Source organism: Nuphar pumila, chromosome 2, assembly GCF_984573655.1.
Source record: "Nuphar pumila chromosome 2, dmNupPumi1.hap1.1, whole genome shotgun sequence".
Lineage (NCBI taxonomy): Eukaryota > Viridiplantae > Streptophyta > Magnoliopsida > Nymphaeales > Nymphaeaceae > Nuphar > Nuphar pumila.
This window is the reverse complement of record NC_143250.1, coordinates 101,883,563-101,910,838: the sequence shown is the minus strand read 5'-3', so window position 1 is coordinate 101,910,838 and position 27,276 is coordinate 101,883,563. Positions and strand designations below refer to the sequence as shown.

Here is a 27,276-nt window from a genome sequence, read left to right as displayed (position 1 = left end):
TTGTTTTTTTTTTTCCTCTTAAATCTAACCATGCGGATGTGATCTACATGCTTGGTTTTATAAGGACCAGCTCTTGAATCATACGATTATGATGCATAAACAAGATTTTTTAAGACTTTAAAATCAATGACTCATAATCTTCATAAATATCAAAGCATCAAAAAATCGTATTTTTCATCGAAAATACACTATCTAACAGTTGATTCCTAGAAAATTCACCATGCCAACCATATCTACACGGTTGGATTTGTAAAAAAAGCATTGGAAATGCCTAGTCTACATGGCAGTTCTCGTATTCTAGTCTCTCTCTCTCTCTCTATCTATATATATATATATGTACTGTTAAAATATGGTATGCGTATGGATCTGGATCCAGATCCATACGCACGTTATGTTTTAACTTTTAACACATGCTCAATGCCATTTCATTAATGGCATGTCTGTAATTTTTCCAGCTATTGTATTTTTACCTATTTATAAAGTTTAGGGCTGGGAGGTTGGGTTAACATGCGCCGCCCCCAGCCATTGTGAATCTCCCTCTTCTCTCTCTCTCTTTTCTCAGTTTCTGCAGTGAAGGCTGAACCCCACACAGAATCTTTTATGTATTGCACTTAGTACCTTGCCACTTGAATCAAAAGAGCTAAAGGAGTAAATTGTTTGATGCACACAAATCTGGAGATCAAAGAGCAGATGTAGTCATAAATATTTTAAAACCAGGGGAGATGGAAGAACATATTGGAAAATAGATACCCAATTTTTTTTAGGAACCATACGTTTCTTTCAGTTGGGTGCAAACAGATGGATATGTCGGCCAATAGTTTCCAAGTTTTAATTGTCACCTCTTCCTATACAATGCTGTTTCTGCTAAAGGGCTTTCTAAGGACAGATCTGATCTAACAATTTAAAAGTGAAGTTGTACTTGATGGCCCCAGATGTACAGCTTGAGGGCTATGTCACAAGGACACACCATTTTGGTGGCATGTCCCTGGTGACAAGAGTGGACATGCTCGGACAGGGACACATATGGATAATATTTTTAATATTATCTTAATGTTTTTAAGTATTATTTCAATAGAAATGCATTTTAATATTAAAATATCAAAATTTAGTTTTTATTGATTAAAAATTAATAAAATCCGTGTCCTTGTGTCCTATTTTCCAAAAAAAATCAAACTTGCGAGTCGAACCTGCGTCACGTGTCCAGTCCACGTGTCTTTGTGACAACTTGAGGGGAGTATTACTCGACTAATCAAACCTTTGAGTGGCATTTTTTTAACATTTGCTCTATAGGTGGCATGGTAGTTGGGTAATATTTACAACATGGGTGGCACTACCTCATAACTACATATGTAATATAGTTGAAAGAATGCTGTAATAACACTAATCAAGTTTTCAGTGTAAATACCCTCATAACATGTCCCCCCTCACTGAATTGCAAAACATTTGGGACTATGAGAGTCTACATCACACATCCATCACTCTCTTCTTCTTTTTATTTCCCTCTATTCCTCCGTAAAGTTATTACAACAGTAACTAGATAGCAGCTAATGATTTAAACTATGGGAAACACAATGTGTGGTGCAAAAATAATATTGCAGAAATCTGTCTGAAGGATTTTCTATTCTGATTGATTCATGTGGGGAAAAGAAACGGTTAATAACCAGGAAATGGTGCACATAACCAACAAGAGGAAGAAACTCCATATTGGATTAAAAAAAATGGGAAACTCCTACTTAAGTATTCCAGAAAGAAATTTGTAAAAATGTTTGACCTGCAAGTGATGTTTGCAATGGCAGAGTCTGCTGTTACTTGGCGTTCAGCAGCGATCTTGCTCGCAACTAGGTCTGGCCATGAGGTTCCACTTGCTAATGCTGTGAATGCTAAGACATATGCATTTATTCCTGACCAAAGAAGCAAAACAAACATCAAATTCTTGGAAGAAAATTTTCATTGGACCCGCTTTATTTACAAATATCTAGTGGTGCAGGAAGAGAACCTGTAACACAGCTTATAATATCTGTGAGCTTTGTAACAACATATGCTATACTGCTTATGAAGGCTAGAGAACATATAAATGAAATCCATCCATGAGCAATCTGATATGGAGGAACAAAGGCAAAGAAAAGCCGCCAGGGAGCTAAAATCAATTCCCAGAAAATTGTCCCAAGTTGCACAATGATAGCATCTTCTTTTCTAGACTTAACGTTCATGAACTGTTAAAGAGATCAACTCAGAGCAGGAAAAAACAAATATTAGTTGAATGTCACCATAGCTGTGTCTGTAAAAGAGAAACTGCTTAATGCATATATTGCAATTGCTTGAATATCAATTTCTCAGACATAAAGTTCCAGGACATAAAAGAAGCAACCTATGTCACATGGGTGCGGGCGTGGGTGCAGATGCGGATGCGGCACTTTAAAAAAACTTGGGTGCGGGGAGGATATATATATATATATATATATAAATTTTAACAGTTTTAAGTTAACACTACGTCTATGTCACAGGGATTCGGCTAGCAGGGTGCCGCACCCGCGTCAACGCGACTCGACGCGGGTGCGGTCAACCCGACCCTGGGTGCATTGACCGCACCCAGGGTCATTTTTGTCCATTTTTTTGGATTTTTTTTAAAAAAAAATTGCCCTATGAAATGGGCTGCGGGACCCTTGCCGGGGGGAGCCCCCGAACCCCCCTTCCTGCAAGGGCAAAAACAATGAATCAGGCTCCACAACTCATCACTTTCATCTTTGGGGACAACCATATAAGATAAAAAAATGGTAAAAAGTAAGTTGGGCATAAATGTCATGGACCTTAACAGCTACCATACATTCATACATATACATGATATATATATATATATATATATATATATATATATATATATATATTTACATTTTTGCCCCTGCCGCACCCCCGCACCCGGTTTTTTTGGAAGTGCTGAATCCCTGCACCCGCACCCGCACCCATGTGACATAGCACTACGTGCATTTATGTATATATATATATATATATATATATATATATATATATATATATATATATAAATGGACTTGATTAGGGTTAACTGAATCTACTTTTGGATAGAAATGGACCTCAGTGTGGATGACTTCACCTAACACAAAGGAAGTTGTGTCCAAGTGTCGCACCCACATGGGTGCGGGTGCGAGTGCGGGTGCGGGTGCGATGCTGGTGCGGTGCCCTGTTAGAAGAGTCTGTGTGACATAGGAAGCAACAGTTTGGAAATGTATATGAAGATTGGAAAATTTTTGACCAACAAAAACACCTAACACACCTATACAATGATGTGAAGAAGAATGTTTAATTTTATGACTTTGAATAAACAAAGAGAAGTTATAAGATTGATGGCACTCTCACACGGACCAATTTATCAACATGCTCAGTTTCAAATCACATAGACGAAACAAGTAGTCCATGTTGTGCCCGTTCCAGACAGTCTTTTGTGAATCGAAAGGAAGGCTGTTATGAATTTGTTTGCTCTTAATCATATGTATTGCTGAAAACACCATGTCTTTGTGGGTGCTCTGCAATATTTATAAACATCTATTCTATTGCTTCTACCTGTTTTGAATGGGATTTATCTAATGGTTCAATCATTCTGTAGTGTACATTGATCATAATTGAATATGATGAATATTGAACACAACATAAAATTTTCTTGTATGGGTTGACCCAGAGTTACCAGAAGCTTCTTAGATAGGTGGGAAGCTCGCTTAAGAAGCACGATACTCCTCGCTTCCGAAACTTGATGAGAGCCTTGATTCCCCCACGCTTCTATGCTTTCCACATGGTTCATATATTCTTCTTATATGTTTTCTTACTCAACTTTTCATGTTTTTTTATGTGTTTTCTCTCACTCTTCTCACTAACTTCCATGTGCTTTTTCTAAATTGGAAGTCATCATTTTTAGATTTTGTTAAAAATATAATTTTGACACTAAAAAATCATGAAATTTAATATTAGACACTTTTATTTTAGTTTTTATTTGTGTTTCATTTTGATTCCCATTTAATTCTTATATTTCTTTTTTTTTATTCCTCGCTTCTCGCTTCATATAGATTTTAAAATGCATCGCTTCTCGCTTTCGCTTCCCTTATCGTTTTCTGCTTCCTCTTCCCAAAAAAATGGGATTATACTAATCCTTGGGATTTCATTCTTGGTGAATCCTAACAATCATCAAACATGGGATTCTTTAAAATCCTACAATTTTCAGAACACTGGAACCAAATGGGTGCTTATGCGTTTCTTACATACATAATGACTGCTTCCTCAGAACAGTCTCCCTCCCTTAAATGACAAAATAGACAATCTTAGAGCACCACCCTCAGCAACTTGCACAGGCAAAATAAACAAGCAATGTGCAAATATTGGACAATACATGTAAGCCAAACATGAAAATTCTTTATATTAGTGGAGGAATAGGTTTAAACTGCAAAAAGATGCTCCTGGACAACTAGCTATTCTCCCCATTGGGAATTTTTGCATGTAAGAAAGCTTGATCTACTTCTGTTAAATTCAAAGCAATATGATGTGAAATTTGTGCTGAGAAAAATAAGAGCTTAAACTTCACATCCATTTTGTAATGTAAAAATCTTCATTATTTGCAAATAATACCCAACTCAGCATTCTATATGCAACTATGAAAGTTACCATCTAGCAGCCATTTTACAATATTATCAGAGCCAGCGAGTTGGAGAACTACCATGAATGCACCAAGAAACTGCCTTCTCCAGTCTGAAAGAATGTCATATCCGTCTCTGTCTAGTTTCTTGCAGGAATTTTCATAAGATGGTTCTCCCAAATCTTCATCTGGAATGTTATGATAGAGAGGGCCTGAAATAAAATTGCATAAAACAATATTATACATGTCCAATATCATACAGATAAACATATCATAGAAATGCACAATATTAAGTTAGAGTACAACGTAGTACCAAAGATTATCGAGCAACATAACTTTGAAATGTTAACATGTGGTCTTTCTCCAATTTATATTTAGTCAATAGCATTCACTGACTGTTTATAAACTTAAAATTGCAACTCAAACCTCATCCAGAGCTTATGAAGAAACTAATAAGAGATCTTAAATGTAAAAGAAATGATGTAAAAAATTCTTGCATGGATCTTTTTTTTTCTTAATTTTGTGGCAACTCTGTAAGGCAGAATAATATGCTTGAGGCTATAAGCAGTTGAACTAGAATTTCTGATTGGAAGTTTTGATAGCAATAAGAAACGATTTTAAACCTGGAAAATGAGCATGCAAATTACCAAGATTCTTGACTTATACAACATGTAATGCTGGTATGGGTTGCAGGGCAAATGAATGGTTATAAAGTGAATATGCAACTGGAGACAGCATATAAAATCTAAGCACTTCCAACATTAACTCTCAAGATTGATAGCCCCCTCAATGACTAAGGTGAGAAACGTGATGACATGTCAAAAACTATACAAAACCTTTACAGGAACAAAAGAACTACACAATGAGTACAATATAAGTAGCAAGCTTTCAGACTCACTTTCAAGCTCTAGAGGCATCAATTGAAAACATCGGAGATCGAAAGTAATATAGGAAAAGCATGGAGTGAGGTAAGTCTTTTGTAACGAAAAATATAGCCTGATCCATGGAAGAGAGTTTGTTTCAGATAAAAGTGCAAAGCCAACAACATCAAATTTCCTGTACATGCTGGGCTATGTAACAGGGATTTGGCTAGCAGGGTGCCGCACCCGCGTCGAGTCCTGTACATGTTGGGCTATGTAACAGGGATTTGGCTAGCTGGGTGCCGCACCCGCGTCGACGCGACTCGACGAGGGTGCGGGTGCGGCACCGGGTGCGGCACTGCACCCAGGGTCATTTCGGTCCAATTTTCTGCAACCTCCGATCTCTGGAGGGATTCGAGCTCGATCGAAGGTCTTCTCGAGTGTATCGTTGTTCCCTTTCCAGAATCTGGAGGAGAATGCCGACGATGGGTTGGGGGTGTGGCGTGGACCACTGTGTTTTCTGCTGTCGACGCCCAGGAGGCCGATCTAAGAGACGCGACGGTGAGGAAGAAGGCAACGGCGAAGAGGAATGTAGACAACCATTTTTCGGCCATGTTCTCGCCGGATTTTTGCCGTTAGTCAGGGTTTTCTGGGAAGGACGCCATGGATTTTCAGAGAGAGAGAGACTGAGAGAGAGAGGGTTCAGGGTTTTGCGTGAACGCCAATATGAGCGTCTGTTTGTGTCAGTCTGCATCGTTTTGTGCCCTACTGAATCCGATCTTAGTTGGTGTTGGGTCATATTCATACGTGACCCGTTCACAAGTCGTGGGTCACTATGGTTTCAATTCGCACCTGATTCGGGAAATAACCAACTCCAATATGGTGTAACTGATCTTGACTGGGATGCCAGATCCGAACAAAAAAACGAACCCACACCAGTCCGATATCCAACTTAAACCTGTATGCTGACATGCAATCCATGACCTGGGCCACCAATTGAAAAACGCCTTGCAGTAGGGGGGAAAGTAGGTTGGATACAGACTGGATTACAGTTGATCCGATTTTGAATCCAGGAAGGATTTGGAACTAGTATATATATATATATATATATAAGAACAACGTAACTGCTTAAATGTTAGCTTTTTTGTTTATTTCAGCAGGGACCGAAGTTCCCTGCCCCTTTTTATTGTTCCAGCAGGGGCCGAAGGCCCCTACCCTTTATCTTTTCCAGCAGGGGCCGATGGCCCCCTGCCTTTTGTACCTTTCCAGCAAGGGCCAAAGGCCCCTGCCTTTTTAAATAACCAGCGGGGGCCGATAGCCCCTGCACCTGTTCTTTGGCGGCAAAGGTCGTTTGGCCCTGCCCCATCCTTTTATTGGGTCTGTTGGGACGGTTGGCCCCAACCCTATGTATTGGAGAAGTCGAGTCTTCTCCTTGTTTTTACTTTTGTCTTGATTGCATGTTAATATCGCGTATTTGCAGTTACGACTGATCCTGCTCACGCTCCGCGACCCGAGCCGTCAATTGTGTACACCCGCAGACGCCAGCAAGCTTGCAACTCTCCGAGGTAGGGGAAGATTGCACTAAAGACTTGGACAATTGAATTAAGTTCAACTAACTAAAAATGACCATTAAATAAATATATATATATACAAATATATATATTTATACGAGTATGCACTTAACTCAAGGACGCGGTTTCGCGATCCTTGCCCTTTACTTTCTGTCGTGTCCTTTACCTTTTGTCAGTCTTTACTTGCCATCGCGCATCGCATCGAGGTTTTGCGTTGCACTCCTTCTTACAATTTTTACTTGTCGTTGCGCGTTGCGCCAAGGTTTTGCATTGCACTTCTGCTTATCATCTTTACTTTGTCGTCGCTCTTTGTGCCTAGGCTCTTGCTTTTGCATATGTGTTGTTACTGCCTTGCTATTGCAGATGACGCGCAGGTTTTCGCTCTTTACGTATGCCTTAAAGGCATACTCGTGGAGGATGCAAGGGGCATTCACCACTCTCTCTCTTACGACGAGAGTTGAGTTGGGAGCTAGCGTACCTCGCAAGGATCCGGGCTCTTCGAGTACGCAGTCCTGCAGATGAGTTGGGGTTCAAACGAACTTCTTAGCAGGGGGTCTGTTGAGAAACATGTATCCCGTCTATCGAGGCCGGTATCGAGTCATGCGAGGCATGTAGATACCCCGATCGCGAATGAGATTCTAGAAAATTGAATGCCAAATGTTGGCAAAAGCTGTTGACTGTTTCAAAAGATAAAGAAGGTCAAAAGTAAAGTTTGAGAAACATTACATCCTTGTGAAACACTCCTGTTGAGGCTCCTATTGAGGAGCTATACCCCTTTTCATCCTAGAGTACTTGTAGTTGTGCACTACATGCTAGTATTGCGATGATCGGATGAGACGGTCGTGCGACCTCGAATAGTGCTAAATGCACAATACTGTAATCACTTAAATGGTGATTGATTCGCCTTCACAGGCAAGATACTCGAGTGGTTTAAAGACCACAGCATAGAATGGGTCGTTAGTTAAGCAACCCCTAACGCACCCATTCGCCTCTTGTTGTCTGTCAAGAGAGAGGACAGAGCGATACAAAACTCCAATGGACAGGTTGTTAACAACCACCCCACGGACAATGATCCGGCCTCTCCAGTCATTGGAGTTAGGAGATAGGGGCTACAATAGTTAGCTCAACACTTCTGCAGAAGTTGGATGCATCCATGGCACTGCTTACTTGCCTTTGGGGAATCCTCTCTCGGCTAAAGTTGTCCCTTTAGGAGCGGACTCAACTAGCTATTTGGGTTATTAAAATACATAGAATAACAGATGCCCGAATTAGTCTCAATTGTTTCTACGTTTTGCCTGCGCGTACCCGTAGGCCAGTAATATCGAAACATAAAGTTTGTTCACACTGGTTGTTGGGTCGTGAGACTTGCTTATTGCGTGGTAATTCACGACTTACGATCAAATGAATTGTCTTGCTACGTTTTGACGTTTGCACTACTTACCCGTTTGCACTGCTTACTCACTTACACTACTTACCTGTTTGCACTGCTTACTCACTTACACTACTTACCCGTTTGCACTGCTTACCTGTTTAACTGCATATCTGCTTTAAACTATGTAACCTGCTAAATTAAATGTACATAATTCAGTTTCCTATAGTCTCTCTTGTACGCCTACTAGTTTTTCACGAAACTAACCCATTCTATGGGTACAGGTGATGATTAGGTACACCACGGGCGATGGCGCGATGACTTCAAGACTTTCTTCTTCCTGCTCTTAGCTCGCGTCCTGGACGTTTAGGGTTTTATAACGGATTTTCCTTGGGATATTCGAATTTTGTACTATTTGGAGAACTTCTTAAATGAAAGTAGCTTTTCCAAGTGTTTGCAAGTAGCATGGGCTGTGCGCTTTGGTTCTTTTAGCTAACGCGCCCAAAGTTGTCAGCTTGCCTTTCTGAAATTAACAAAAGAATAGTCTTCTGTTGATTTCATAAACCATCTCTGAAATAAAGAGATTTCTTTTAGTTTCTTACCTATTTTTCTGAAAGGTTTACAAGTTTGAAATTTTGGGACGTTACAAAGAAACAACAGAAAGTATCTCTCTCATCCACCAAAGCTGAATATAGAGCCATGGAAACCACTACCATGGAAATTGTTTGGATTCGAAGATTGCTGGAAGATATAAATATACGAGTTCAAGGGCCCATAAAACTATGTTGTGATAATAAAAGTGCAATCTACATTGCCAAAAATCACACATTTCGTGAGTGCACGAAGCATATTGAGATGAATTGCCACTATGTTCGTAAAGAATATCTAAGAAAAGTTATAGATCTTCCTTATGTAACATCAGAATATCAACTGGCAGACTTCTTCACCAAGGCGCTTTGTTCTCCTAGATTCAACTTCCTTCTTGGCAAACTTTCGGTTATTTCACCCTAAGTTTGAGGGGGGGGTGTTAAATAGTAATATGTAATTGCCTCTTTTGTATATAGTTATATATAGAGAGAGATACATATACATATATATCTCATATAGATATGCATATGTATCTATCTAAATATATATATATATATGTGTGTGTGTGTGTGTATAAATACCCGATAGGGGTATAACAGTCTTTTTACACATTCTTTTTTGAGAATATGTTTGTAATTTGTCTTTCTTTTTTATTATTTTTCTTTTTTTTATATTGGCCATGAGGGGGCCCACAACATATACGTTGGAGCCCCGCCATGACTCCTTCATTGTATAAATAGGGGTCATCCCCCTTTAAATGGGACAAGCATTTTGTAAAGCTTGCTTTGGTGATTCAATAAAAAAGTATTTTTTATGCTTTGTGTATGTGTATCCGTGCCTTTGTGCACTTGTGAGTGTTCTCCTTGTGCCTTTGTGCACACTTCTCATATAAAAAATATTATGCTTTTTTGCACATATTTTCTCTATAGACATTTTCACATTTTTCTTGCTCCTTGATTTTGATTTTTAAAATGAGGGGCTTTGTATGTTTTTAAGTTATTCCCCGGTCTAGAAACGGCATATGTTCCTTCTTTTTCCTCTTGGTTTAAACTTTAAAGGTATTGCAAGAACACTTGGATTGGTCTTGCTCATTCCCATACGAGTTTCTTCTCCATTTAACTTAGTAAGAACATCTTCAAGTGGTGGGAAAGTGAAAGAAGATAGAAGACAAGACCTTATTTGTTCGAACTCGGGTCTAAGCCCATTCAAAAAATTAAAAAACCAATCTTCTAATTGCTTGTGTCGAAGCTCAATGGCTTCTCCACTCCATTTTTGTTCAAGCATAGCAAGCTCATCTCAAATAGAAGATAATTCGACGAAATATTCTCTAATAGTTAATTCGCCTTATTGAAGGTTCAAAACCCTTTTTTGAAGATAATACTTTGTGGGACAAATCCCTTGAGGTATACATCCTCTCGGTATATTCTCATACTTGAGATGCCTTCTTAAATTTTAAAATATTTGCATTGATTCGGGTTTCAACCAAAGAGAAAATCCATAAAAGGATTTTGTAATTCTTCATTTCCCACTCCTCATGCTTCTTATTATATTCTTCAAAAGCCTTCTTTATTTCTTCCCCATCAAGAACCTTAATTTCACCTTTTTCAATAGTGGCGATTTTTTGTTCGGTTCAGGAATAATGCCTTTGACATAACTCCAAAGGCCTTTTCCCTTAATATGGGCTTCTATATTGCCAGCCCAAACATGATAGTTGGACCCATTGAGTTTAAAACCTAAGAAAAAATGAGAATCCTTTTCTCCCATGGAAATGCCTTTATGAGAAAGAAAGAGTCTTCAAGAGTTGAAATCTTACCACAATGGGTCTTCTTTGAGCTTACTTGATGTATTGCGCTTTAGTTGAAATGATTTGCAAGAGCTTTTTGTGCCAAAAGAATGAGAGAGAGAGAGAAATGGGCATGTTTTTCGAAGAGACCACCAAAATAACGCAATACCCGAGCTCTTCTTCTAGAAACTTGGCTCTGATACCATGTGAAAATGTCTTCAAAGAAACAACATGCACAAAAAGTAACAACTCCTCAAAGAGTGATGTGCACAAAGGCACAAGAAGAACACTTGAACAAGTGTGCTCAAAGGCACATAATAAATCACCAATGCATAAAGGCATAAAAAATAAACAATCTTTATTGAATAATGGAAAAGCTTTTGCTCAAAAGCCTAAGATATACAAAGGGGGAAGACCCCTATTTATAATACACAAAAGGAGACCTTGGAGGGTCTCCATATAGACATTGGAGCCCCTCCAACGGTCACAATTGTGACCGTTCGAGGGGCCCAACGTCTCTATGTGGGCCCCCCAAGGCTAGAAAAAGGAAAAAGATAAAAAGAAAATAAAAAAAGAAAGAAAAGAAAGAAAAAAAATAAAGGAAGACAAAATATAATCATATTCCAAGGGGAATATGTGTAAAATGTAGAAATTACAGTTTTACTCTTAAGGGTATTACAAAAAATATAATATATATATATATATTTAGAACACATTTTAATTTTTAACAGATACCCAGTAGTTAAAAAGACCTTTTTTTAAGGGCTCTAGGCTAGTCTCTAATAAGAATAATCGTATTACCCACACCATGATTATAGAGTCGTGTCCTTTCATTTGCAACTAAGGATCCGTCATGACAGGATATGTCATTTGAGGGAAAAAACGTGGCTTATAGGCCCGATTTGTAGCAATCATGTATTACTTAAGAGCCATATGAGTTTACAGAATCTCCCTCGTAACTGGCCATATTCAACCTATGTAGTTGTTTGTATCAACTTTGTTTTGCCTTTTCCTTTCCCAGGAGAAACACAAACTCCAAACCTGTATCATCTGAGTTCCATATTAGTTACAGAATCTCCCTGGTAACTGGCCATGTTCAACCTATGTAGTTGATTCTATCAACTTTCTTTGCTTGTTTCTTCTCCAAGAGAACACATAAACTCCAAGAGAGAATTTCATAGTGAAGATCTTCTCATTCATAAACCATCTAAAGCATGAATTCACATCAACTCCTACTCCAAGAAAGATTAAAAAAAAACAAAAGATCATGATCCAAGAATGTAACAACCCCAACTCATACCCTTTGAAAATGCAGAATATATTTTTTTTTAAACAGTGTGAAAAACTTCTCAGAGACCCGGGGTCCTCACAGTTCCAATTCCAACTGGATAGCCAAACACCACAAACGAACTTACAACCATCATCCACAAGAACCAAAACAATTTCTTTATTTATGAATAAGAGTAAATTTCAGAGACAATGTTTTATTCGACTGAAAATAAAGCAACTGAAAAAGCAAGAAGAACTGAAACAAAAGAAAGAGTCACTCTGTCCCCTACTGAAACTGTCAAGATACAAGTATGACTCTCATCCATTCTCAGTAGCCGGTTCAATTTCACTGCTCACCATTTCTTGTAAAAAGCCAACAAAGTAGGATATTAGAATCGAAATTTTGAGCACAACTACTTCTAAAGAAACCAGGTGAGACAAAGAACATGGATAAGATTTCATGTGCTAATTTGAGTGAGTGCAGAGTATCACAATGTGCAGAATTTAAGTAATCATACATGCAACAGGTTTCATATACTCACCAGTAGGGAACAGTAAAGCAGTAGCATATAGCAAGCATTAAGTAACCAAATCTTTCAGCATGTTTTTAGGAAGGAAATTACATACACCCACCATCATTTCATGATTTAGAGAACCACTCAAATATGCATGATCTAGTGCATAGCAGGAAAATGCATGATTATGTGCAATACATGATTCCTTTTGTTATCTTTTATTTAAGTTTTCATTTTCCATATGCATGCCCTATTAAATGCATACAACTTTAAGTTCCTCCTTTTTAATTACTGTTGCCCGCGGATACACCAAACGGGTACAATCTCCGAGGTCAAGTTAGGTTTCCAGGATAGCTTAACACACAATTTGTATTTTATTATTGGGTTCTAAACTTAGCCTTCGACCGAATCACCTTCGGAACATTAGACCTCCACATCTAATGTTGGGGACACAAAGAACACCACACGCCCACAAGTGCCACTTGCTTGGTACCAAAACAATTACAGTTGTGACAAACACACCACCCCCAGGTAAAGTGACGGACTCTCCCTAAAACCGTGGCCAGGAGAAGGAACATCAATATCGGGTTCACGGGACCAAATTTCAGCACATGAAGTTTTTTGTATCCTCACAGTCTCCCCAAGACCGGATCTCTAAGATCTCAATTCTCTAGATGGAAGACCTCAGAACATATATTACACGGTTCTTATTTATTATATTTTTATTAAAGTCAATTCTTTAAGTTTGCAACACCATATGCAAAAGTAAAGTGAAAACCTGCATCCTCCATTGCGGGGACCCTTACGGGACTCGAGCCCGTGAGGACAATTAGAACAGTGTAGTAGTGTGTCATACCAACTTGTGTGGTTTAAGTGATGCAAATCAAAATATATATGAAAGAAATTCAACCCACAACTGTTCAGGCCGATGACGGTCCATTTAGGCCATCGATGCATCACATAACAAAATAAAAGTAGTGTTTTATTCATAACACTAGGCCAAAATGCCAAAAGCATGTGTACTCATGCAACCATAACCCAACCATATGCATGTCATTTCTCAATCATATGCATCTTCACTATGTGTGTTGCCTACATCACATACGGGTATTAACCAATGCATATCTCCTTTGAGTGTGTGAGTGGACATGTAAAATCTCACATATCCATAAAGCATACATGCTCAAGAAGAAACATCAATAACCGAGACATACGCACATTTCAGATTTCACAACTAGTATTATGAAATGCAAAACAACATTTACATAATTACCAAGCATAAGTGTAAGCTTTGACATATGCTAGGTCGGGCTTACCAAACCTGGACCCGCCATCCTTAGTCCCAAAGTGTGGGATTCTTGACATACACACAAATATATGTAGGTTCCAAAAAAATCCCTTTGTTCAGAACGGAATTTTGATCATACACAAAAAAAATCAATTAAATCTGGACCAGTTTCGGAACCATCACAAACTGATTCATATCAGGCAACATGAAATCATATACTTCACTGTTATACCAATACGCAACATTTTAAATGAACACATGGGCTCCTATTCAAGAATACAATGCCAAAAAGGGAAACAACAAAGGCAAATCACATCTGGAAGTCATGTATTGGATTTCAGATTTACATGTCCTTTCTTCTTGAACAGGTTATATTGAACACTATTAGATATAACTGACAACTCAAGTTATGATTCAAGAATCCCATACTGCATCCTACAGTTATGGGTTTAAGCTGCACTCAAGAACAAGCTTGTGCCACTTAATAAAACCGTGTGCATAGTCAGCATGTCACGATATAATAGTGGGTGCCAAACAGGCAGCAAGAAGAAAACAAGTAGTATATATCTACGTTCTTGACGTGCATCCATAACACGAATCCAACCCAGATCCAAAGTCATACATTCAATTCAAGAATACACTACCCCCAATGGAAGAAACAAAATTAAATGGAAGTCAGAAATCAAGATTCCCAATAGGAATACAGAAAATTTCATGCGGTTAACAGAAATAAGATTGAAGTCAACACGTCAGGTCGACTGTATTCGTCAGCTTGAACAACATTTTCTTGTCAAACACAAGATCAGAACATTTGGCAGAGACACAAGAAGAAGAAAAAACTCAAAGATCGGCTAACAACAATTTTGACCTTCATGTTATGTTCTACAAATCTACTACTAACAAGGTTACAGAAAAAAAAAACATTCAAGAACCTTCTTAAGCCTATCATGGAATGAAATAAAAATAGCGACAGGCAAAACTCAAGTCACTTGGGTTTCTCGTTTCCTAACTAGGAAACCCCCAAGTATGGGGTATCCCTATAAGAAACTCGGGACCTCCACGGCTGGAGCCATCCACTACCTCAGCCGACTCCCCCCCACATCGGCTTGATTTGGGGATTTTACGGGTTAGGGTTAGACCAAAATAACCCCATTGATTCTTGAAAACCAAGAAAGTAGCCATCTAACGGATTTTCGTGGCTTCTCATCTCAAACCCTTACACGAAATCGAACCCCTGTTTGATCCCTCACCAAGATTCAACGAAGAACAGTACCTTTTACGGTGATCGGAGACAACTGTTGCGGGGGAATGCTGGCTGGTGTCGCTCCTCTCCACTGCCGTTAAGGGGAGTGCTCGAGGGGCCTTCGATGGCCGCAGATAGCCGAAGCTTTGCCGGTGATAGAGCTCCCTTCCGGTGTGCACGAATGACAACGCACGAGAGAGAAAGAGAAAAAGAGGGCCGAGTGAAGAGGGCGAAACCCTCTCCACCCCCCACCCCCTTTATCACACCGAACCCCCCACTCCTCTTCTCCGAGAAGCGCGGGGTTGGTTACACCTTTTGTAACTGCCCCCTCCTCCCCCTTCGATATATGCAAGAATTGTGCCCTAGGCACGATTCTTGTTTCCTTGCTTTATAAGGCACAACCTGGGTCCGGGTCTGCGACTCGGGATCTAAACCGAGTTGTGGTTCTAGACCTGCACCTCCCACTCGGTATGGATCCACGGATTGGATCCGAATGGATACAATCGTGGATCCCATGAAAACACTTGTATAATATATATATTTTATCATATATATATACATATATGGTATTTTACATATATCCATAAGGATCCTATCTGGGTCTTGGATCCGGAATGTGGATCCCAAGCCCATTTATGCCTTATATAAATAGCCATCACTTGAATAATTCGATTAATTAAAATTTTTGCACTTATATATATATATATACATATAAGTTTATACGAGATAAATATATACGTCAAGATCCCTTTATGGGTCCCGGATCCGAGACTTGGATCCCAGGCCCAAATCACAATGTTATGAAATTTGTATTATAATATATCTAAATAAATGCCTAAAAATTTGCGGTTATTACAAAGAATCCTGAAACGTAACGTACAAAATATTGTCATCTGCACAAATAAAAGGAATGGAAACTCTTAAATTAGCTAACTAAAACAAGTTTCTTGAAGTAAAGAACCTAAACAAGTGTACTGGCATAAGAACAGCCAAAAGTAAATTTTATGTAAATTTATAATCTTACAGGAATATTATTCTTATGCTTATAGTTGTAAAGTCCTGAATAGCTGGGTGGTTGGGTCCCACTGTTATAACTGAGGTGTCCCAGGTTCAAAAGCCACAGCGATTATCCCAGCTTGCCAATGAAAAAAAAGCCTACCTATAGTTGTATATTGGTTTAGCAGTTAAAACATTTAAGAAAAAAAAATGCAAATGTGTTATACCATTATTATTTAGAGCCTTTTAAAAATTTAAAACAGAACAACATTTTCCATGTCCCACACACTTCCAGGTTTATTTCCTTCTTGTTTCCTGCTTTCTTTTTTACATAGAACCTGAAAAACCTCATTGAATAATGTTTTCTCATTTCGATTTCCTTTCCTAGCAGCCTTGAGTGATATTCATGTCGTCAATATCAGGACTCAAGCCTTAAACATTGCAAAATGCTGAAAAGGAAGATGTGATAGTGATAAAAGATCTTTATCAATCATACTATCTAGAAGCATAGTTGGCAAACTCGTGACTCAGATCTGGATCGCCTGACCCTTGACTCGCGAGTCAGTGGGTTGACTCGATAACTCAGACAAGTTATGACTATGCATTTTTTATTGTTGAGATATGGAAAAAAATCAAACTCAAAACTATATAATCACAAAATTTATCACATGAAATCAATGACTAAGCTATATAAGTATTCAACTATACATAATGGCTGATCTTTATGATTTAAAAATATATGATTCTTTATAAAAAATTATCCTTTTATGAGCATTATGCATTAAAACCATGAAATGCATGATAAAAGACACATAAGAGACATGTGGATCGGTGGTCCTGAATCGGTGACCCAGTTGGGGTCTGATCCGGGTCGACTCGGGTGATTCCGGAGTCAATTCGCCGGGTTTGCCAACTATGTCTAGAAGAACATAATGACATGACTTCAGCAGATAGACAACCATGGTACATAATGTTAAATATATATATATATATATATATATATATATATATAATTCATTTGTAATACCCGATAGGGGTAAAATAGTCTTTTTACCATTTCTCGCATATTCATTTTTTGAATATGTTTTTATTTCTTTTTCTATTTTTTATTTTTATTTTTATTTTTATTTTTCCTTTTATTTTATTTTTTCTTTTAACTCCGCCTGTGTATAACTGTTTAGTTATACACTGCCGGTCCCAAGCCCAGATAAAGGAGGAGGGTTGCGGTAGGCCTGTGACAGCCAGCATAAAAACTTTGTCATACCCTATGAAAATGAACCAATATGAGAATTTCGTTGGGGCGTTCCCTACTGAGCGACGCGCTGTACTCTCTAGGCCCGGAGGCAGTGATAAATGGGCAAGGGTTGCTAGGTCGTCGCCCAGAAGCGACGCGTCACACCGGCTCCCGGGTGTGGTGTCAAATAGGCAAGGGTTCCCTCACTTTGTTGGACGGGTGGGGTTAAAAAAGTTAGTCCAAGACCATAAAATTAGGTTAGCCACTTGGAACATAGGGTCTTTAACTGGTAAGTTGGTAGAGTTAGTAGATGTTATGTGTAGGAGAAAGATTGATATTTTATGTCTTCAAGAGACCAAATGGGTAGGTGAGAAAGCAAAAGTGATAGAACCTTGGGGATATAAGATTTGGTATACAGGAATAAATAGGAATAGGAATGGAGTAGGGATTGTTATGAGTCGTCAGTTTATAGATTATGTAGTGGAGGTCCGTAGGAAGGGTGATAGAATTTTACTTATTAAATTAGTATTAGGTACGGATATTATTAATATTATTAGTGTTTATGCACCTCAAGTAGGTTTAGATGATTCCATTAAGCATCAATTTTGGAAAGATTTAGATGAAGTAGTACAAGGGATATCTTATGGAGAAAAGCTTTTCATCGGCGGTGACCTTAATGGACATGTAGGCATTAGTAGGGATGGATTTGAGAGTATCCATGGAGGCTATGGTATAGGAGAAAGAAATGAAAGTGGAGAAAGGATTTTAGATTTTTGTTTGTCCTATGATATGATCTTAGCTAACACTTGGTTTAGGAAGAGGGAGTCTCACCTAGTAACATTTAAAAGTGGGGTTAATACGAGTCAGATAGATTTTTTCCTACTTAGAAAGAGAGATAGGGGTTGTTGCATCGATTGTAAGGTTATACCGGGAGAAAGTGTAGCTACACAACATAGAGTCTTAATTTTAGATCTTAGAATTAGACAATGCCGCAAAAGGGATAGACATAGGATAGATCCTAGAATTAAGTGGTGGGCACTGAAAGGAGCTAAACAAGGAATGTTTGTAGAGCAGGTAGTTAAGGAAGCTGATTGGTGTCTCGAGGAGGATTCAGAATCAATGTGGAATAAGATAGCGGGTGGCATGAGAAAAGTGGCTAAGGAGGTATTGGGTGAGTCTAAAGGCAGTGCACCACTAGGTAAGGATACATCATGGTGGAACGAGGATGTCAAATTAGCTATTAAGGTTAAAAGAGAGTGTTATAGAAATCTAAGTAAGAGTCGTGATAATGAGAATTTGGAGAAGTATATGTTAGCAAAAAAGGAAGCTAAAAAAGTTGTTCGAAACGCGAGGGCTAAGGTATATAAGGAGGTTTATGACAAGTTGGATACCAAAGAAGGCGAGAAGGATATTTATAGGCTTGCAAAGATGAGAGATAGGAAATCGAAGGATTTGGGTATGGTTAGATGTATCAAAGATGAAACGCAAAGGGTTTTAGTCAAAGATGAGGAGATTAAGGAGAGATGGAAAGATTATTTTGATAAGCTATTTAATGATAGTCATGCTAAAGATCTTGGAGACTTCTCCATTCCTTTTCATGAGATAAATCATGACTTCATGCGCAAGATTCAAAAGAAAGAAATTGCAGAGGCTTTGAAGAAAATGAAATCAAGAAGGGCAGTTGGCCCAGATGGTATACCTATCGAGGCTTGTAAATGCTTGAGAGAGAAAGGTTTAGAATGGTTGACAAATCTTTTTAACTTGATTTGGCAAACAAATAAGATGCCTAATGAGTAGAGGAAGAGTACTTTGGTGCCTTTATATAAGAATAAGGGTGATATACAAGATTGCACAAACTATCGTGGTATAAAACTCATGAGTCATACTATGAAACTTTGGGAGAGGGTGATTGAGTCTAGGTTGAGGAAGGTTGTCATGATATCGGAGAATCAATTTGGTTTTATGCCTGGAAGATCAACTATGGAAGCTATACATCTTCTTAGACAACTTATTGAAAGATATAGAGAGAGGAACAAAGATTTGCATATGGTTTTTATTGATTTAGTGAAGGCATACGATAGAGTACCTAGAGACGTTCTCTGGTGGACAATGATGAAGAAAGGTGTTTCTCTCAAGTACATTAGTATAATTAAAGATATGCATGAAGGAGTAGTAACCAATGTCCGCACTTGTGGAGGAGTGACAACCAATTTTCCGATAACGGTTGGGTTACATCAAGGATCTGCTTTAAGCCCTTTCCTATTTGCGATAGTGATGGATGAGCTTACGAGATCAATTCAAGAAAATGTACCGTGGTGTATGTTGTTTGCTGATGATATTGTTTTGATTGATGAGTCTAGAGCTGGGGTTAATGCTAAGTTAGAATTATGGAGACAGACATTGGAAGCTAGAGGTTTTAAGTTGAGTAAGAGTAAGACTGAATATATGGAATGTCGGTTTTGTAAGCAACGAAGTAGTGATGAAAGTGTAGTGAAGCTTGGTGAGCAAGAAATACCGGTGAATGATTATTTCAAATATTTGGGATCCATCATTCAAAAGTATGGAGAAATTGATGGAGATGTAAATCATAGGATAAAGGTTGGGTGGATAAATTGGAAAAGTGCAACTGGAGTGTTGTGCGATCGTAGAATGCCATTGCGGTTGAAGGGAAAGTTTTATAGGACGACTATTAGACCCGCTTTACTATATGGTACGGAATGTTGGGCTGCCAAGAGACATCATATTCAAAAAATGAGTGTAGCTGAGATGCGAATGCTTAGATGGATGTGTGGAAATACAATAAAAGATAAGATTCGGAACGAGGAGATACGTAAGAAGGTAGGTGTTGCACCCATTGAAAATAAGATGCGAGAGAATCGTTTATGGTGGTTTGGACATATTCGGCGAAGGCCTAATGATGCTCCAGTTAGAAGGTTGTAGAAATGGGAAAATATATTAGTTAAAAGAGGTCGGGGTAGGCCTAGGAAGACTTGGATGGAGATGATAGGAAAGGATATGAATGCTTTGAACCTCACCGAGGACATGGCATTGGATAGAAATGATTGGAAGAAAATGATTCATGTGGAAGACCCAAAATGAATTTCTTTTTTGGTTCATATCGCTGACCCCAATTGTTTTGGGATGAAGGCATTGTTGTTGTTGTTGTTGTTGTTTATTTTTTCTTTTAGGCATTGAGGGGCCCACCATATAGACGTTGGGCCCCTCCAACGGTCATAAATATGACCGTTGGAGGGGCTCCAACGCCTATATGGGAGCCCCTCCTTGGGTCCTCTCTCTTGTATAAATATGGGGTTATCCCCCTTGTATGTGTAAGCCTTTTTCAAGTCTCATTTCAATAAACATTCCATTATATTTTTTCATGCTTGTGTAGCCTTTTTAGGCTTTTATATTGTCCCTTTGTGGACTTCTTATTTGATTGCCGTAGTGCTTGTCCATTATTGGACTTTGTGAATGCTTGTGCATTCTTGGGTTACACTTCTACCTATTTTCTTACATATAAACCTTGAAAACATCATTGTTGGGCAAAATTTCTCAAACCAAGCTGGTCTCTTCAAAACCATGAAGTAATGAAGGCATCAATAAATTCACTTTATTTGTTCTTTCCCTCTTTCTCCTTTTTTCCATTTTAAAATTGTTTTTCTGAGCATTCACAAGAAAAGCAATTACTTTTTAACTGTCATAAGAAATTTCCTCACTGGGAAAACATTGATGAGTATGAACTCTATAGATAAAAAAAGGCAATAGCAGTTCCATCAAATTAGAGCAGTGGGAAATATGAAACAGTTTTTTTTTTGAGAAGTGTGGGAAATATGAAACTTAAGCAATATAATGAACAACTTGAGACTCAGTATGTCTACTAGAAGTATATTTAATATTTTATTAACTGTGAATATCAAAATGAACAAAAGCAACTGGAGGAAAGAATGAAATGGTTACAAGTTGCGGAGCGAATTACTTGATTTTCATCAGTGAAAATATACCCACAAGCTCCAGAATGTACAAGAGTCAACCAGTCAAGTGAAATAGTAGATGCTCAAGAAATATTTCCAAGTCTACCAGGTGTATTGTCATGTATTGCCTCATCACCACCATCAAAACACTTTCTATATGTGGAGCAAATTGCATGCTTTAAAAAAAGATTACACAAGAAAAAAAATTTAATGGGTGGCATTGCAGACAGGATCTTGCACAGTCTCTCATTCTAGCCAATACAAATCAAGATGCCCATTGCAGTTACTTTTGGTGCTTGAGAATTGAACAATAGGGAAAAGGCTACGATCTTCCCCTAATACAGAAAAAGCTTTAAAAATTAGCCTGTGAAATGGAGAATTACCTTTTAGCTTCTTAGAATGGATTGAAAATATATCAACAATTTCCTTCTCCTGGTCTTCATCAACTTGAAATATATCAGAAGATTCTGCAGATCCACCATCACCAGATCTGATGACATTAGACTCCTCTGGGACCCAGTTCTCTGGCCTTTTCCCCTGTGGTCTACAAAAGAGTTGGAGAAGTGACACATTGAAAAATCCACTAATCTAGATTCTCAAGCGAAAATCAGTTAGATTATAGAATGTATCAGCTGATTAACAACATAAAGTACAGAGAATTACTTCACATCTACTGACAATGCATAGGGTGAGGAACATACAGTGGAAGTGAAATGTAGGGAAAACGTTTATCTTGAGCATAAGCATGTAGTAGCAAAAGCCCAAACTGCAGTACAGTTAGCAAAGCCTCCCACAACGTTATCATATTTGGAGTCCACACCTATCAAATTTGCAAAAACCCACGAATCAGGAAGTCATCACATTCACATGGTTGATACATTAGCATAATATTGATCAGTATCTGCTAGTAACAAAGAAATCAAACTAAAAGAGTTGCTGAAAATAGGCTCTAATGTATTCTGATTTTATAAGTGGTATCTATAGTTTTCCTTAGTGCATATCACAGTGAAAAATCGCGTTTTCAGGATTTTCTTGGCAAGGGACAAAGTCATGATCAATAAAAAATTTGCTAAAAATATCAGAAAAATATTGTTAATATTTATAATCTAAAAATATTACAAAAAGTAAAATACAAAAATATGAAATAAAAAACAATTAAAATTGCAATAAAATAGTGACAATAGAAATCTGTGATATTTAAAAATTTTGTAATGTTAATGGAGTTTTCACTGCATGTGAGTATCTCAAGATAAAATCATGAAAAACTAATGGCACTTCCGCTATTTATGTTATACACAAGTCCTAGAGCAAGATACTTCTATTCCATGTAATGCTGGTACAGGACCAACCTACTCACAGATACCACAGTGTTGGTCGTGTAATGATGTATCTACCTAACCTTGCTACTCATGAATAACAGATGCAGTATATACATCCTTCTATACAGATCCACAAAATATGCAGTTGGGAAATATAATCTAGTGCAAATCAGCAGAACTCCATTAAATCAAACATAAAGAAAAAATTGTAGGAGAAAGACAAATCAATTCAATTTGCAAGACCAACAACCAAAAGATGGGGAAAACAGGTATGAAAAAGAAAACCTAGAGAAGCATGCTATCTGTCTAGTGGACAAAAGCATGACCTTAGATGGTTAGGTCAATAAGCATTTATAGAATACCTCCAAAATTATGTAAAGCCAGACATATGCCCAAAATGACCAAAAAAGCTCCACTACCCATACACCAACATCTGCGATCTTTTTCACCATTCCTGCTCTTGGAACTACCACACATATGGCATGAATGGGAAAGAGATCAAATGCTGCAGAACCAACAAGCGTTCCAGGACCCAAACCTGAAAATTGTACAAGAGAATAATAATTAACTACCACTAAAATTGCATATGGAACATGCTTTTAAATCAGAAAATATTTCTTGAAGTTACAAATAGTTATGTTTATATAAAATCAGTAGGGACGATTTAACATACTGATTGATATAACAAAAGTAGCTGCACCATGCACAAGGTAACAGCAGGATGCTAGTCAGACATAGTAAAGTTTCAAAGCAGCTAACAATCCCATATGCCTCTTCAAGAATCCAGTGACTTTCATTGTTTTCATAGGAAATAAAGAAGGCCAGTGAATTGAAAGAGAATCACAACATAGGCATCATTAACTGATAGTGATGAAATATTAAATAACATGTAAAGAATGCATACAAGAATCCAATTGTTAAAGAAGCCAAACTCATATAAAGGTTAACAGCATAAAGTGCTGACTTCTCATTTCTTCAACATGTAGATGTAGCGGAACAAAATACATAAAATGTCTTCAGCTGACAAGTATGCCCAAAACTAAAAAGCAGAAACTATCATCAAATCTGAACTCAAACTTCCAGCATTTTTCTCCTTGGAGTTTCAATACAATGATGACCTTATCATGCAGTCTGCCATGGAAGCTGGTGATCCGTTTATCAATGATATTATCTGCAAGGTAAATATGAATATCCAAGGAATCTTCAGAACCAAAATCACCATCTGACTAGATTTTTTTTAATAATACATGTTGATGGTTAAGTTGCATACTTGATTAACTTGCATTTCCAAAAACAGCCGAATGTTACTAGATTTTCACATTTGTTGCTTTTTTCTTTTTTCAATCAAAGGGAAAGGAGATTTTAAATGATGCTCATGTTAACTTTTGGTACCATTATCGTTTAACCAAAGCACTTGTGCGATGAAGAGAGATAGAGGCTGCAATCCCACACGTCCAAAAGATTGGGCAACATGTGCTCTTCTATTCCTTTTATATTGATATAAATGACATATTACAATATTGCCCTCAAGAGTAAAATACAACACAATTAAACAATTGGGGCAAAAGATATAAACAAATAAGGAATAATAACAGGACATACAACTCAGGCCTGGACTAGGATCTAGACCCAATCCAAGGTCATGTCTCAACAGCTCAGACTTGGATCTGTCATTCAGTGTTTGAAGTCAACTAAGGCAGCTTGTAGGATGTCCCCAATAAGAAGATTTTCACATTTGATCATTGAAAGGTCATGGTCCTAAGGCACCAAAATGCAAAAAGATTTTTGGAGTCAAGTGGCAACAAGATAGGACAATTTTACTGGAAACCACCATCCTGCCCTTTTTCCACAATCTACTGCCAACACAATTTGGAAGGGACCCCTATTACAAGGTATATGTGCTTGTTCAGTAATTGTAATGGCCCCTCAGTCCCCTTAAGAAGGATGGTCTGACTGATCCAAAACTCCCCCTCTTAGATGTACCACCAACTATAAAACATATTGTAATATCGTGTATTTTCATACTTAGTCAAATTTGAGAATTCTGAAAATTTGTCAAGTGAGGAAAATCGATAAACCCTTGGTATTAGGAATATGTTAATTGAGTCTGAGCTTGGCCTAGGTTTCATCGACAAGGTCTAAATGAGCCAATTGAAATGTGATAAAAAGTTTTATTCACAACCTTTAAATTCGAGCAAAATTCGGGTTAAATTCAGGAGAATTTTAGAGGTGAAATTCGAAGTACATACCGTTAGATGCGTCTCAAAATTCTGAGTCCAACGACATTTTACTTTTCTGAATTTGGGCTACGGTTGGCCCGAAAATTGCAATTTTTCAAAAAAGGCCCCTCTCGAAGGGCTGGGTCTGGATTTGGATCAGATTGGATCCAATACAAATTATCTAAATTAATATAGATCTGAATTCAGTCCAAGACCCATATTAATTAAGAATTGATCCAGCTTAGGATCCAAATGGATTTTAGATATGGATTTGGATCTTTGATCTAGATCCAAAATCTAGATCCAATTAAAATACAATTTTATATTTATTATACAAGTTAAATTAAAATAATTTTAAAGTTAAAAAGACTCTCAGAGGGATAAGGTACTCTCTGGAAGCTTCTGGATATTTAATTGATAATAATTAATTAATTTATTATTAAATTATAATTAATTCCGAATTTCAGTAATAGCTAACTAATTGGACTCCCTAGAAGAGTCCATAATAGTTATGAGAGAGGCTTAAGGTAAGAAAAAAATCTAAAAAGAATAAATGCTTTATGAATTAAGAAAGATAGGTGAAAAAGTCAACAAGAATATAAAAAAAAATTGGAAAGTAGGGTGGAGAAGGACTCCCATATGGGAAGTCCTCTCTCCAACCCACTTTAGAAGGGGCTGGAAAAGAGGGGTGGGCATCACCCCCTATCCCCTCTATATAAACTAAAAAAAAGAGAGAGAGAGAAAGAGAGAGGAAAAGAGAGAAAGAGAGAAGGAAGAAGAAGAGACCCTCTTCCTCTACGGATATCCAAAGTTTTTTTGATCATTTTTCAAGCTTCGAATAAGGTACGGGTGTTCTCTTTTGATTCGGATGAGAAAAAGAGACGAAATAAGTTTTAGGCAATATTTTGAAGGAAACCATGGATTTTATTTCAGATTCACATGCCTCGATCCATGGAAATCGATATATGCATGCTTGGGATATATATTTTTTATTCCTACGCTCATATATATATATTTGAACAAATCAGTCCCATTTGATGAACGGACAGATCTGATCATCGCAATGATGAGCAGATCTGGATAGATTTAAAGAGGGATTTTTATGCACGTAAATTATCAGAACTACGAAAAGAAATATATATATATATATATATATATATTTCCCATAAGGCCTGATTTTTTTTTATGGGACAAGACAGACTGTTGTCCAGTCCCAGCCGACTAGGTTAGGCTGGGACTGGGTCCCTAGCATCGTAGAAAGAAAAAACAGGCCTGCTGACCCCAGCCGATCCACTGTCGGCTGGGCAGTTGGCCCAAATCAGGCCCAGCCGACTGGATCGGCTGGGCAGGATTGAGCCCTAGACGACTGCATCGGCTGGGCTGAGATTTGGTAAGCCTGAATCAGGAAAAAACAAAAATGTAATATAGTTAGAAAAGAAAAAATAAATAAATAATAAAAATAATTTTTTTCTGTGTTGGGTTAATACACAGCCCAGCCGAGGCTGGACAGGCTCATGATCTGCCAGGCCCAACCTACCTGGGTTCGGCTAGGCAGGCTTATGGTTCTGCTTGTAATGAAATGGTGGTCTTCCACAAATGTACGAAGAAACTCACAACAAATGTCTATTGAAGACACTACAAACCTAACCCATGAAAGGGTATAAATGGAAGAACACTTGAAAAGAATAATATTTTATTCATACACAAAATGCTTAAGAAGCATTTGAAGAAGTGAGTGACATTGAATGGGAGTATCCCTATTTATACTAAGAGAAGCAAGAGAGGAGAGCCCATTTTGAGCTCTCCTCAAAAGAGACGTCAACGGCTACACTTGAGTCAAGTTCCAACTAGTGTTAAAATTGTAATCTCATAGTTAATCTCATATGTGAGATAACTATATCATATGTAATCTTATTCTTTAGTTTAGCTTCTTAGTTTAGTTAGAATTAGGCTAGTTAGAATAACTTTTATTTTCTGTTTTCAGGACACTCAAATAGGCTTATACCTTTATTGACTTTTTAGTCAATAAAGCATAAAGCATTTATTGGCATTTATTGGGAGACGTTGGACTCCCAACAGCTCCAATTAGAGCTGTTGGGAGCCCAACGACTCCCCCTCTCTTAGCTCTTTTCATCCCTATAAATATGGGCTTTTACTTTTTGTATTTCATGACTTTTGTGTGTGGGTTTATCCCACTTTAATGAGATATATTTTTCTCTCTTCGTGTGTGCACTCTTTTGAATATTTTGGTTCTTGCGAGTGTGTTGAATAAAACTTTGTGTTCATTGAGAAAGATCTTTTGTGAGCTTCTTTTGAATTTCGTTTAGGGTTATATTTCCTTTCATGGTATCAGAGCTACGATTGCGATCAAGCTACTTATCTCAGTGCATTGGGAAGCGTGTCACTCAAGTTTTG

The 27,276-nt window shown here is 37.8% G+C and overlaps 1 protein-coding gene across 3 annotated transcripts in view; it reads right to left on the bottom strand.

Annotated features, from left to right (window-relative positions):
• The window catches only part of MHX (magnesium/proton exchanger), a 94,822-nt gene that overhangs the window by 16,171 nt on the left and 51,375 nt on the right, over positions 1-27,276 (bottom strand). For 2 of the 3 annotated variants that reach the window (XM_089996352.1, XM_089996353.1), the window contains 6 exons: positions 23,005-23,180; positions 22,025-22,143; positions 21,707-21,867; positions 4,718-4,848; positions 1,997-2,213; positions 1,772-1,901 (listed from right to left, as the gene is read on the bottom strand). In XM_089996352.1, the coding sequence (XP_089852478.1) occupies positions 1,772-1,901; positions 1,997-2,213; positions 4,718-4,848; positions 21,707-21,867; positions 22,025-22,143; positions 23,005-23,180 (934 nt within the window). The remainder of the gene's footprint in view (positions 1-1,771; positions 1,902-1,996; positions 2,214-4,717; positions 4,849-21,706; positions 21,868-22,024; positions 22,144-23,004; positions 23,181-27,276) is intronic. The other variant, XM_089996354.1, reaches the window with a different exon arrangement.